The 14,780-nt window shown below is 46.9% G+C and overlaps 1 protein-coding gene across 1 annotated transcript in view; it reads left to right on the forward strand.

Moving 5' to 3' along the window:
- LOC118785494 (mannosyl-oligosaccharide 1,2-alpha-mannosidase IB-like) overlaps positions 1-14,780 on the forward strand; it is a 202,404-nt gene that overhangs the window by 76,111 nt on the left and 111,513 nt on the right. The window contains exon 3 of the mRNA XM_036540183.1: positions 768-864. Within this exon, the coding sequence (XP_036396076.1) occupies positions 768-864 (97 nt within the window). The remainder of the gene's footprint in view (positions 1-767; positions 865-14,780) is intronic.

The following is a 14,780-nucleotide window of genomic DNA, read 5'->3' on the forward strand; positions in this document are numbered from 1 at the left end:
ATAACAGTGTTTCATACCCTAGGTTTGAGTTTCATTTGCATTAGCCACATTGTTGTTTGCAGGATGACAGCCCTAGTGGACAGGTGTCAGTCTGAAATATTAATAAAGGTACATAACCCAAGCTGTTTTAGTGTTCATCCAGTAGTAAAGATGTGCAGTGTGTAAGTTGTCACATATCGTTGCTGTCGGGCGGAAACCTCGTATCTCCATATTTTGTCATTTTTATTTATTTATTTTTTTTCATAAATCAATGCTATTGGTCACCCTTTACATCTGTCTGTGGGTTTTACCAGCTCTTTTTAATACTTTTCATTGGTTAAATATTTGTAAAACCCACAGACAGACATAAAGGGTGACCAAAAGCATTGATTTATGTAAAAAAAAAAAAAGACGAATTATGGCGGTATGAGGTTTCCGCCTGACAGCGACAATATGTAAGTGTTCAAAAAAGTCATTTTTGGTCTTGGTTAGCTGAGCTGAGACTTGTGGGGTTCAGTGTTGGACGGTACCGTCATTGTGTCCTCAAAGTTTTAGATGAGTGAATGGCTCACAGAATGTCTTAACATTTACCCTGGGTGAGGACTTCTTGAACACTGTGAAAGTGTAATTATCATTGATAAAATTATGTTGGATTTTACCACAGGCAAAGATTGTATAGATGCCACGGGAATTCAAGTTTTTACGAGAAATGACTTTGTTTGCTCTCCTGAAAGTGCGTCTCAGAAGGTCGATTAACAGTGCCAGTGTCATGCTCTTGTGTGTTCCAGATGATGAAGCACGCATGGGGCAGCTACAGGCAGTATGGCTGGGGATACAATGAGCTGAGGCCCCTTGCCAAGAAAGGACATTCCACCAACATCTTTGGTAAGTGATGGGCATTGGGACCCCTCGAAGCCAGTTGCACTTCAGCTGCTGCCCACGTTAACATCACGGCCGCTGTCTGACGTAAAGGCGCAGAGACTGTGTGGACTCAGAGGAGCTTTACCCCATGGGGAAAAATTGGCAGTAATTTCGTCTTTTTAAGGCATTGTTTAATCATGCATGCTGGATTCAGTGTTCAGAGGTTTGTTACCCTCACCTCTGAAGGGGGGAAGTTCTGGGCAGGTCTGCTTTGGTTGGATTGCTGGTTTGCACTACTCATTTTTAGTGGTTATTTGTTCATAGTTGATAGGACTCAGTACTGTAGGGCAACAGCCAGTGCAGACAGCTCTTTATTGATTACAGACAATGTGAGAGATGTTGTTCTCCAGCGTGTTTTTGCAGAGGAGGCCTTTTGACTCTACCTTCAGATATTCTCTAACATTCCCTGGACGACATATCCAGATCCCGCTGCCTCAGCAAAATTAAGGCCATCACAGGAGACCCCTCACATCCCGCCTATCACCTGTTTGACCGTTGTCCTCCGGATGGCGCTTCAGGTCAATAAAGTCCCACACCACCAGAATAACCAATAGCTTCTTCACCTGGGCCATACGGACTGCTAACAAACACTGACACCCCCCCCCCCCCCCCCAAACCCTCTACCTCAATACAACTGTGCAATTCCACTGTGCACTTTAAGTAGTTTTTAAATTATTGCACAAGTTTTCCTTTATATTTCTTTATATTTATAATGTGTCTTCTTTTTAAATTTGTATTTTATTGTATTGATTGTATTTTATTGTATATTATTTCTATACCCAATGTGCCTTACTTGTATTGTGTTTATATAAATGTTCCACAGTGCGCTGTTGTTGCAGACCACCCACAATTTCGTTGTACCCCCACCGTGCAATGACAATAAAGTCTATTCTGATTCTGATTCTGATCTCCTCTAGGTGCTTCAGCAGAGCACAGACAGCACAGCTGAACATGGCAATTAAACCAGAGCTTAGTCCTGTACATTACATTACACTCCAGCACAAGACAACAGAAGTGCATCCACTCAAGTTATATGAACAGCAAGCCAGATATTTAACCAGATCCTAGGCAGCACAGCTAAGCACAGGTGTTGCAGCAGAGCACAGCTGATCAGGCAGACCACAGACACAGGGCACAGTCACACAGCAAGCCACAGTCACACAGCAAGCCACAGACAAAGTTGTGGCTCACAGATCAGGTCACAACATACTGCTATGTAGAAATGTCTGGTGTGTTTTGGACTGGCATCAGTTAATCTCCACCTGACTCTAATTACTTAGCAGTATTACTAGAGTCCAGTCAACAGAGGTTGTCCCTATAGGGGAGCTGTAATTTGTTTTAACTTATTTTCTTGATATTCATGGCAATTTAAGCATGTTTTGTCAAGGGGCTCAGGTAGGGACTCGGGCGCAGACAGGAAGGCACGATGAACAAGGCGAGTTTATTGAATCTAAAACGGTAATCCGAAAACGAGGTCAGAACAGGCAAAGTCAAAAACCAGGGAAAACACAGCAAACAACAACCAGAAAACAGATACAAAAAAATCAAGGTCGAGAGGAACAAGCAGGGTTGCAAAAATGGGCAGGCAAAACAGAACAAAGAACGGCTGGTAGCGAAACAGGAGGACTGAGACGAACTAGCAAAAGAGCACACAACAAACAGGGAATATATAGGGCAATTCAGATGAGGGGATGAGATGCAGGTGTGCAGGCAGGCAGGTGATCAGGCACAGGTGGGCGGAGACAGGGCGGAAAACAGGACAGGGCTGGAACACAGGGGAATACAGTAAACATGAGCACATGGACAGCGAAAACAACAAAGCCGGCTAAGAAGCCGCCGTACTGACATGTTTTTAACATTAGTATTTAAATTTTTCTGGAATTGGAGCATGTGTTTAGAGTTAATGTTGCACATTGTATTTAATTAATCACAGAAAGACCCTAAATCTCAAGAGCCTTGGTCAGCTTGCTGGACCCAGAGTTTCTAAGGCCAGAGCCAGGCTCAGCTGACTATAATTCAAACCAGACAAGAGCTTCTGATAAACCAGTAAATAATGAAACATGGTGCAATCTGGACTCGCAGGTGTGCAGGATTAGAGTGCGGTTATTACACTGGCATTGCTGTAATTTGGAATACAGCCATGTATGTCAGCTGTCAGCCCCCAGTGTACTGTAACGTAATCAGAAGGTGTGACCGTGTTCCAGCTGTGTGCTGTTGCTTCACTGGACGCTTCCATTGGGTGTCATGTTCATTTACATTTGATGTTTTTATTTTTTTCCTGTCAGTGCTGTCAAGATGGATGTCACAAAGCCACTCATAAAGATGCATGTCACAAATCCATTTTTGGACATTAATATCTGCCCTCATGCTGAGTGAAGAATTTTAAATGGGAACAGTGGGATGAACTTGGAGGAATTGCACTAGGAAGGTAGATGTGTGGTTTATATAACACGATCCTATTTCAAACCCTGTGGAGGAATAGTACTGCAGTGGTGGATAACTGTGCAAGTGCAAGTGTGTACAGTTGTGATCTGCCAGTCTACCCAAGAGCACAGGACTGGAACAGAGAGGTTTTTACTTTTCAGCATTTAACCCTTTTACACGGTTAGTCAGGGTAGATGAAGTACACACCAGGGTCACGGTCACTGTCAGGATGGATGAAGCATACCCAGACCACACAATTGTGGTCAGGGAGGTGAATCACATGCAGCCAGGGCTTTCCGCTAGTGGAAGCAAGATGATCTGGGTGTGGTGACCCTCCTTGTCTCCCTCTGGGTGTGGTGACCCTCCTCTCCCTCCTTGAAAAAGATGTCACCATGGTAACAGTGATAGTGATAGTGTCTCATGCTCGGTAACACAACTATTGTGACCCACCTCTCCTTACAGGCGTGCCCCAACCACAGCAGCTCAACCTGCTTCGCCCACACCTTCACTTTGTAAATACTACTGAGGCGTAGACTAACAGTCTTTACTGCTGTGCGCCTGCCTCAAAAACAGACATGGTTGAGAGTAACTTCAGGAAGGAGAGAGACACCTGAGTATATAGAAACCATGGCAACAGCTGCTGGTGGTTTTCAGGAGCCCAGGGGATGGGCTGCATTCCTTTTCAGTGCGGGACTCATGCGTGGCGCTTCCATGTGGATCTGCTCCTCATTGTTTACTGCAATGTAGGTCACATTCTTGTATGTCCCCAGGGTTGGATTTCCAAATGTATTTTGGGAAAGGTCAAAAACTGTTGCCATGACAAACTGGCCATCAAAGCGGCCCACAGAGCAGTTAATGTTCAGCACATGGGATGGAGAGGGACAGCAGGACCGAGTGAGAGATGCCTAATCCAGCGTTACGAGACATGCGACCTGCTGCAGGAGGCTGTGTGTACCAGACCTTGTTTTAGCTTTTGAAAACCACCCAACTGGACACAGAGTGGCTGCTTTCTATATACACCAATTTTAATGGATAAGGCTGAGGAAATCAACTGCTGTTAAGGAGCAGGGCTCGTAGCCCAAACATTCTTGGTTCAATTACCAAGTGGGTCACTGCTATTGTGCCCTAGGACAAAGTGCTTAAACCACATTGCCTAAATATCCAGCTATGAAAATGGACCACATGTAAAACTTCTACACTATGGAAGTGGGAAGTGAATGTGGCCTCTAGGGTCTGGTGTGAAGCAGTAGGGAAAACCCATGCTGCTTCTTCCTCCCCAAGCGGCACCACTGCAAGATTAAACTTTCTGCCAAAAACAAGTGACAGAAATGGCAGGGATTTGCTCTCCCTGTAGCCCTGTGGAATGTGCTGAATGCACTAATGAAGTGGAAGTTTAAGTGCTGGAAGACCCACATTTATTTGGGTGCAGTGCTGCACCGTGCCTGTGAAATGGCTTGATGCACTGCTGAAATGGCTCTTGGGCCTATGCGGAACTCTCATCCCACCAGTCAGGGCTTAACTGTGGTATGAGCCTGAGTGATGCCCTAGTACACCTCAAGGACAGAACACAGGCCCATCTTAGGGCCCTGTCCCCAGTCCATCTCACAATGCATACACTAATCCACTGCTTTACAAACCTTTTTGGCTGGAACCTCCTTTATTATTTCTAGTTATGTCACAATCCTCAGCTGACAAACTGTAGAAAAAATAGTTTGCAAACCAGGCCAGGGAACCCATATTTACCTTGTGAATGAAACCTGAAAGTGCCTCACAGTTAAGATAGAAAGCATTTAATTTTTGAACCTAATACATTTATACTACAAACATATTAGCTAGCTGCATCAAGCACATAGCATATAAGTTGCTATGAAGTGGCTTGGATAGCTAGCAGTTGCAGAATTTTCTGTGGAAGGCAAATTGGGATCGATATCATTTTCAAGGACAATGTCATCTTTTTTTTTTGAAATTCTTTATTTTATTTTGGAACAGCAGTACATATTACAAAACTTACATCAAGACAAAAGCAGTTTCATTTACAAAGAAAATTAAAATAAAATAAGTAATAAGAAATATAAAAATAAGCAAAATTTAAGAACTTTGTACAATTTGGGAGAGGTAAAGTGTATACATAAGAGCAATGAAAAGTATATCAAGGGAATGAGGCTTGCTAGAATAAAACATTACAGTCATTCATTCAATACCTCCACAAAATCTGGCTGTAAGGGCCTTACATATTTAACCCACTTGGTCCAGAATTTTATAAACACATTTTTCTGAAGACAAAAAGAAAAAGTAATCTTTTCCATAACATAAATGTCATTTACTATATCTATCCACTCCTGTATTGTAGGGGGTTCAGGAAGTAACCAACGCCTGTGAGCGCTTTTTTACAAGCGGATACCAAAATACCAAGTGAATATTCATCAGGCCACCTTGCATGAAAATCAACCTTCCTTAAGAATAATGTGGAAAACTGCAAGGGCAGATCAGTGTTAAGTATGCTTTTCAGTGCTTTGTGAAACTCTGCCCAGAAAGGTCTGATCACTGGACACTACCAAAATATATGCCAATGATTGGCTTCCCAAAATCCACACTGTTTCCAACATTTGGCATCCCCTCCATCAAAATGTGCTTTCTGTTTTGGTGTGTGTAACGGAGTGCGCCCGAGCGGAGAGGTGGTCAAGACTGAAGGAGGGACAACTGCAGACAAAAGTTTCCAATTTGAAACTTTTTATTTTCCTTTAGGCTACCGGCAGGGTTACAAGCATGCAAACACACTAGACAAACAAACAAAACACTTCAGCAAAGAAAAGGAAAAGAAAACTGAGACAATGCCCATATTCTAACTAGGCCCTATTACACAGGTCCCATGGCATGACCTCTCACTTCAGAGGCATCTCCTCGTCTGAGCTACACAGCAGCCATATAAAACCCTGGTCTCATCCATTGCACATAGATAAATCAATTAATTACTACACCCCACATTTCATTGCTAACAGCACCTAGGCAGAACACCTTCCTTACAAACAATCAGGTGTTTATTTTATCAATGCCCTTATACACTTCTTTGACGATTAAAATAAATTCGCACGGAGCACCCCTGCACCAATGAGCGCTTCCATATCGGAGCGCGAAAAGAGCGCAGAAAAAGCTTCCCCGTCCTGCACCCCAGTTTGCTCGCTCAGATGCAAAAGACAACAGGAGTACAGGAACCACCAGTAAGTACATCGATACATTTAGAAACAGCATAAACAGGCAACCAGCAAGTGTTCTGATGTTCAATGTGCGCACTAAAAGAACTCTTACATAGCCGCTTTAAATAAACTGTGATTCTAAATGAATGTACCGTGTTTTGCGTCTTTCCTTGTTTCTGATACATTACCTCTTTTAATTTCTACCTCAGACTTACCAACAAACACATTAACATTCTAGAAACCGACGGTAAAGCATTATTTGCGGTTTCATCGTGTCATTGTTCATACGGAGGCGGAAAAGCCACCGATCCCAGTGACGGACGCGCTGCGCTCCGTCACAGTGTGATAAAAAATGAATAAAACGCTTCCACCCAAACTTCCACCATACATAAGAGTTGGTGCATTTCCACTGGAATTTACTAACATCAAGCTAATCCTCATTTGATATTGAAAAATTACCTTCTTTTCCAATTTTTTTCTGTAATGTATTCCGTAGTGTGGGACTTTTTCCATAAGGCCTTTATAAAATCTAGAGATAGCACCCTTATTTGAATCATTTTGGTAGGCGCAGATAAATATTCTCAATATTGGATCATTAAAGTCTGTTTTATTTCTAACTGTAACGTGGGTAGGCTGTCCTTTTACTTTACGTGGCGTAGATAATTGGGGGTGTGGTAGCTTACGCGTAGCCACTTAGTTTTCCTTATTTAAGCTGCGTATACCTGCCTGTTGAGTGACCTTGCTTCTGCTTCCCGATCTGTGTATCTCCCGTTTCCTGTCTGTGCAGTGGTGTTGGATCTCACGCTGTCAGCTGTCCTGTGTCCTGTGCTTGCCTACTGAGGTAATCTTTACCCTATCGGGTGTATAGGTAGGTATAGTTCATAGCGGCATTAAACGGGAAGTGCATGCGGATATGCCAACACATGTATTATTAACCTAATGCTTTTATGTTTTAGAGTATCAGTCGGCCAGTGCTGGAGCCATAGTTTGCCTCTGTCTGCGAGCTCTTGGGAGTAGTGTCTCCTGCTGTGTTTAGCCGAGGTAATGATTTATGGCGTAAGTTTGTTTCTCCAGCATTTACGGTAATTCCTGTGTTTATAATGCGTGCGACGATGTAGAGCTGATTGTTGTGTTCTTGTGTTTTAGGTTTTTCCCTCCTGTAACGCTAGTTGCTGTTTTGCCTCTCTATAGTTCCGCCTCAGCGGAGAGGGTTAGGTTAGACTGCGGGAACTTTTAGTGTCTTATGTGTGTGGCGGCGTGTTTCTACCCGCAATCCAACGCAAACCAACGGGTCGTGGGTAGGTTAACCGCTTGTTTTATGACGATTTTAGTATAGTGGGCAAGGAGCCGTTTGGTGGGGCGGTTAGCATATTCGTATTCCTCTTCACTGTGTGTCTTAATGCTAACTGCACTTTATCACGTAGGCACGCGTTTGCGGTTTGAGAGTGAATGAGAGAGCACTTGGGTGAGTATTTTTCACATGCGGGTATCCCTAGTGGTGAGTATACTTCCCCCCCAACCAGCTCTTAGCCCAATTTTAATAGCATAGTATTTTTACATATTTAAACTGTAATGATGGAATGTATTTAAATAAATTGACTTTTCTTAACTTTAATAAATGTATTGTGCTTCCCAGAATCACGTCTCTGTCTTATCCTTATAGAAGAACCGGAGGGAACCCTTCTCTTGTAGCGCAGGTGTATATTTGGGGTTTACATACCTAAACTATTTCCTTGGGCGAAACTCCCAAGGTGGCGTAGTTGAGCTTTGCCTGTGCCCCACACCTCATGGTTACATTGTGGCGCAGTCGGCAGGATTTGTTAAAGCAGAGACGTGTGTTCTGTGGGATTTTGTGTTCCCAGTTGGTTTGGGTAGTTAAATTTTAAAAGTACTGATTTTAAGGGGTTAAAACTGATAACGAGGCAAAACAGCAGCTGGCTTTCGTGGACTTGTGAACTTCAAGCAAAAGAGCGGCACTCCTTGCTCCTGTCTTCTGGTTTCATTAATCTTCTGTTCTCAGCAGTGTGGACACAATGGAAGATGAACTGCAACAACTGTGCGAATTGGTGATGCAGTTAAAAGCGGACAATGAACGCCTCCTGCGGGAAAGGGCTGGGGTTCAACCTGGCTCTGGTGCCTCATCACCTAGGACTCCAGTCTGGGGTTCTCAGTCTAGCAATGTTCTCCCACCATTGGACAGGTCCTCCTCAAATACAAATATCCCTGTAACTGAACGTTTGGTTTATGTTCCTAGGGAAAGGAAATGTCCTGTTTTTCGTGGGAGGGCCGGTATAAGTATAGCAGAGTGGGTAGAGGAAGTGCAATCCTGCATGCGTTCCCGCCACTTGTCCTCTGCTGACCAAGCCTTTTTTATGTACGATCACTTGGAAGGGGAGGCAAGAGATGAGATTCGGTATAGGTCCCGGGCAGAGAGGGACGATCCAGCGAAAATTTTAGCTATCCTGCAGGAGTTGTATGGGTGCTCAGAATCTTACATTGCTTTACAGGAGAGTTTCTTTTCTAGGAAGCAGCAGGAGGGGGAAACATTGCAGGAATTCTCGCATGCTTTGATGTGCCTCATGGACCAGGTTGAGAGAAATGCCCCCAATGGCCTGCCGAATTCAGCTGTTTTACTGCGTGATCAGTTTGTTGAGAATGTTCTTGATTGTGCTCTCCGTAGGGAACTGAAACAGTTAGTACGGCGCCAGCCACGTTATACCTTATTGGATGTCCGCGCTGAGGCCATACGGTGGGAGCGGGAGGGTATGCCTGGGGGTGGGAGAACCAGAAGTTTTTCTGTTCCATCGGTCTCTGGCACCCAGTATGCAGTCCAGGGAGTGCCCCTAGGTAATACTACGTCAGGGTCTGAACTGGGGGAATTAAGGGATTTGTTAAGGAAGCAACAGGAACAGATTAATCAACTTACTCAGAGCTTTTCCCTCCTACAGAACGCCCCCAGATACAGCCGGCCAAACCAGAACCAGTCTGTTCTCTGCCGACGATGCCAACAACCCGGCCATTTTGCTCGTGAATGTGATAATGAGCGGGTCACTTCACAGACCAGGCCTCCCACATCATATCCCCCTTGCTCCAGAGGGAGGGGCTCCCAAAGCTCTAGTCAGCAGGCGGGAAACTAGTGCCCTCTGAGATGCTGAGCCACATCTCAGATGGGGGCCTCTCTGGCTCAGGGAGCCCTGAGGAAGCGAACCCACACATGACCACTAATTTGTTGGGGTTCTGCCCTACTGTGACAGTGACTATGGGAGGGGTTGAGGTTCCTTGTTTGCTGGATACAGGGTCCATGGTGTCCACCATCACGGAGGGTTTCTTTAAAGAGAATTTTGAGCCTTGGGGCCCTGTAAAATTGCATTCTTGCCACTGGCTGCAGCTTAAGGCAGCCAATGGTTTGGATATACCATACTTGGGCTATTTAGAGCTTGATGTAGAAGTTTTTGGTAAGTTGATCCCAAGGCGTGGTGTATTGGTTGTAAAGGACTCCCCCAGCCCTTTGTCTCAGCAGAAGGTCCCTGGTGTGCTTGGCATGAATGTCATAAGAGAATGTTATGATGAGTTATTTGTGCAGTACGGCTCTGCTCTCTTTGATGCAGATCGCGTGAAGCAGGCACCACTCCTTTGGCAGCAGGCATTACAGCAGTGCCACCAGGCTCAAGCCAGGTCACCAGTTGAGGGATGCTACAGCGCACGAGTGAGGGGTAGGAGGGCTCACCGTGTGCCCGGGGGCTCCCTGAAGGTGATAGCCACTACATGTTCCCAACAGTTGTCTTCTAGTGACACAGTGGTCTTTGAACCCCCTAGTAGCGGTTTACCTGCTGGTTTGCTGGCCTCTGTAGCGGTAGTTTCAGTGACTCGAGGCACTGCTTATGTACCTGTTGTTAACGTAGGGGCCACCGACGTCCTGATTTACCCCCGCACCTTTATAGGCACGCTGACTCCAGCCCCTATTGTGAGTCTGCCTGTAGGGGTCACTGAAGCCAGAGCAGGGATCCCTGCTTCCGTCTCATCACAGACTGCTGCTTGCACACTGCCTGAGAAGATAGCCGCGGTGGATCTGTCTCCTCTTTCAGCATCCGACCAAGATAAGGTGAGGTATTTGTTGCAGCAATATAGCTCTGTCTTTTCAGCTCATGAGGGTGACTTGGGTTGCACCCAGCTTATTGCTCATGAAATACCTCTACTTGATGACACGCCAGTTCGACAGCGGTATAGGCGGATCCCCCCCTCCGAGTATGAGGCTGTAAAAGCCCATATCCGCCAGCTCTTAGAATCCAAGGTGATCCGAGAGAGTAGTAGCCCCTTTGCCTCTCCCATTGTCCTTGTAAAAAAGAAGGATGGTAGTCTGCGAATGTGTGTCGACTACCGGCTCCTGAATAGTAAGACCCGCAAAGACGCCTTCCCACTCCCTAGGATTGAGGAATCGTTGGATGCACTGTCTGGGGCTCGCTGGTTCACTACCATGGACCTCACGAGCGGGTACAATCAGGTACCGGTAGCTGAAAAAGACAAGCACAAGACTGCTTTCTGCACCCCTTTTGGCCTTTTTGAATGGAACCGCATGGCCTTTGGCCTCTGTAATGCGCCTAGTACATTTCAGAGGCTGATGGAGCGGATGTTTGGGGCTCAACATTGTAATTCGCTGCTACTGTATCTGGACGATGTTATTGTGTTTTCCTGTACAGTGGATGAGCACGTGGAGCGACTAGGTGCCGTACTTGGGCGGCTGCGACAGGAAGGGTTGAAGGCCAAGCTGGAGAAGTGTTCCTTTTTCCGACAGGAAGTTAACTATCTTGGCCATATGATCTCCCGAGCTGGCGTGGCCACCGATCCTGCAAAAATAGACATGGTCGCCTAATGGCAGCATCCAAAACAGGTGGCCGAGCTTAGATCTTTTCTAGGTTTTGCAAGCTATTACCGGCGCTTTGTGGCAGGCTTTGCGAAGCTGGCAGCCCCTCTACATCGATTGGCCGCTGAGCTGGCAGGTACCAAGACTAAGAAGGGATCAGGGAGAGTCTTGGAGGAGGCCTGGACCAACGAATGCGAGCAGAGCTTCCAGGAGCTTAAGAACAGGTTGGTGACAACGCCGGTGCTGGCCTATGCAAACTTTTCCTTACCGTTCATCCTGGAGGTAGACGCTAGTCACAATGGGTTAGGGGCGGTCCTCTCGCAGGAGCAGGATGGCAAGGTACGGCCCATAGCCTATGCCAGTCGAGGTCTCAAGCCCACTGAGCGCAATATGTCCAACTACAGCTCCATGAAACTGGAGTTTCTTGCGTTGAAGTGGGCTATGACCGAAAAGTTCCGGGAGTACTTGCTAGGGCAAAAATGCATAGTGTATACAGATAATAATCCCCTAAGCCATTTAAATACAGCAAAACTAGGCGCTACGGAACAGCGTTGGGCAGCCCAGCTGGCGGCCTTTGATTTTGCCATTAGGTACCGCCCGGGTCGGAGCAATGGCAATGCAGATGCCCTGTCTCGGCAGTACCCTCCAGATCCGGCTACCATGGCCCTCGTGGGAATGGCTCCCGGGACTTCCGTGCCCCTGGAGATGCAGGAAGCACCCATCACACAACAGTTTATGCAGGGAACCCAGGCATCCATATCCGTTCTTCCTGTACTGCTTTCTTCCAATATGTGCGCTTTGCAGGCAGCTGATCCCACAATCTCCAAGTTCCTGGGATTCTGGCAGAAGAAGGCGGGTCCCAATGCGGAACAACGGCGTCAGCTTCCAAAGGCGGTACTGGGACTGCTGCAGCAGTGGGACCGCATTGTGGAGAAGGATGGTGTGCTCCATCGTCGCATATTTCGCCCTGATGGGGGTCAGGAGGTGCTGCAGGTGCTCCTTCCCGCCGCACTGAAAGCGGAGGTATTGCAGCAGATGCATCAAGAGCATGGACACCAGGGGATTCCCTGGACCTTGGAGCTAGTGAGGCAGAGGTGCTTCTGGCCGGGTATGTCCCAAGACGTCCAGCAGTGGTGCCGCGATTGTGAATGGTGCGCTGCATCCAAGGATGCACTGCCCCAAGCCCACGCCTTTATGGGCCATCTGCTCGCTTCCAAACCCAATCAAATTCTAGCCATTGATTTTACAGTATTAGACCCCTCACAGAATGGCATAGAGAACGTCCTGGTCATGACCGATGTATTTTCAAAGTTTACTCAGGTGATTCCCACTAGGGATCAGCGGGCATCCACGGTGGCCAGGGCCCTAGTCCATGAATGGTTTTATAGATTCGGCGTACCTAGTCGAATCCACTCGGATCAGGGAAGGAGTTTTGAGAGTGCCCTTATCCAGCAGTTGTGCATGCTGTATGGCATTCGGAAGACCCATACAACCCCGTACCACCCGGAAGGTAATGGTCAATGTGAGCGATTTAACCGCACTCTGCACAACTTGTTGCGCACTCTGCCCCAGACAAGGAAGCGGGACTGGACGGCTCATCTACCTCAGCTGGTCTTTTCTTACAACACAACCCCCCATCAATCAACTGGTGAGTCTCCGCATTTTTTAATGTTTGGTCAGAACCCCCAGTTACCTGTGGATTTTTTGTTGGGTAGGGTTCAAGAACCTCGGCCTGGCCTGGTCCACGACTGGATCTTAGAGCACCAGACTCGTCTCCAGATGGCTTTTGAGGGGGCGAGAGATCGGTTGCAGGCAGCTGCGGAGCGGCGCAAGGAGTGGTATGACCAGAAGGTGAGGGATGCCCCATTACAAGAAGGTCAGCTCGTTTACCTGCGTAACAATACCATAAGGGGACGCAATAAAATTCAAGATGTGTGGAGTTCCGTGGTTTACCAGGTGCTGAAGGCTCCTAGAGATGGAGGCCCTACGTACACCATTGCCCCGCTCACCGATCTACAACAGCTGAGATATGTGCATAGGTCCCTGTTAAAAGCTCGGCCAGGGAGCTCCGGCGTTGAGCCTCCCCCTCAGGTTGATTCTATACAGGAAGGCAACTTGGCACACGAAAGAGAAGATGACCTCCAGGAAGATGATCTATGCCTCCGAGTGCCGAGCACTGCACCCCCCTCGCAACCATTGGTGCCTCCTCCTCCATTTAGGGAACCACAGTCTCCAAGACCATCTAGCCCCTCTGCACAGCAGAGCCCCTGCAGTCATTCCAGTTCAGGTAATATCTCTCCAGTTCTGTTGGATGCCCCCAACTACACCTTGGCTATGCCTGCTGAAGAAGGCCCAGGTCCCTCTACTGGAATCTTGCGACGAACCACCCGTGCTAATGCTGGAGTGCATTCTAATGTACACCATCTACCAAGGGCAATCGGGAGTAGGGTACAAGGGGCTACGAATGCTCAGCAACCTGTGGACTGTAATATGATTTCTACTGTGTTTAGACCTTGAGATTAGTTTTTTTTTTTTTTTTTTACATCGTCGGGCCGACGATGCAAAAGCCGGGGGTAGATTGTAACGTGGGTAGGCTGTCCTTTTACTTTACGTGGCGTAGATAATTGGGGGTGTGGTAGCTTACGCGTAGCCACTTAGTTTTCCTTATTTAAGCTGCGTATACCTGCCTGTTGAGTGACCTTGCTTCTGCTTCCGGATCTGTGCATCTCCCGTTTCCTGTCTGTGCAGTGGTGTTGGATCTCACGCTGTCAGCTGTCCTGTGTCCTGTGCTTGCCTACTGAGGTAATCTTTACCCTATCGGGTGTATAAGTAGGTATAGTTCATAGCGGCATTAAACGGGAAGTGCATGCGGATATGCCAACACATGTATTATTAACCTAATGCTTTTATGTTTTAGAGTATCAGTCGGCCAGTGCTGGAGCCATAGTTTGCCTCTGTCTGCGAGCTCTTGGGAGTAGTGTCTCCTGCTGTGTTTAGCCGAGGTAATGATTTATGGCGTAAGTTTGTTTCTCCAGCATTTACGGTAATTCCTGTGTTTATAATGCGTGCGACGATGTAGAGCTGATTGTTGTGTTCTTGTGTTTTAGGTTTTTCCCTCCTGTAACGCTAGTTGCTGTTTTGCCTCTCTATAGTTCCGCCTCAGCGGAGAGGGTTAGGTTAGACTGCGGGAACTTTTAGTGTCTTATGTGTGTGGCGGCGTGTTTCTACCCGCAATCCAACGCAAACCAACGGGTCGTGGGTTGGTTAACCGCTTGTTTTATGACGATTTTAGTATAGTGGGCAAGGAGCCGTTTGGTGGGGCGGTTAGCATATTCGTATTCCTCTTCACTGTGTGTCTTAATGCTAACTGCACTTTATCACGTAGGCACGCGTTTGAGGTT

This window comes from Megalops cyprinoides, chromosome 11 (genome assembly GCF_013368585.1).
Source record: "Megalops cyprinoides isolate fMegCyp1 chromosome 11, fMegCyp1.pri, whole genome shotgun sequence".
NCBI lineage: Eukaryota > Metazoa > Chordata > Actinopteri > Elopiformes > Megalopidae > Megalops > Megalops cyprinoides.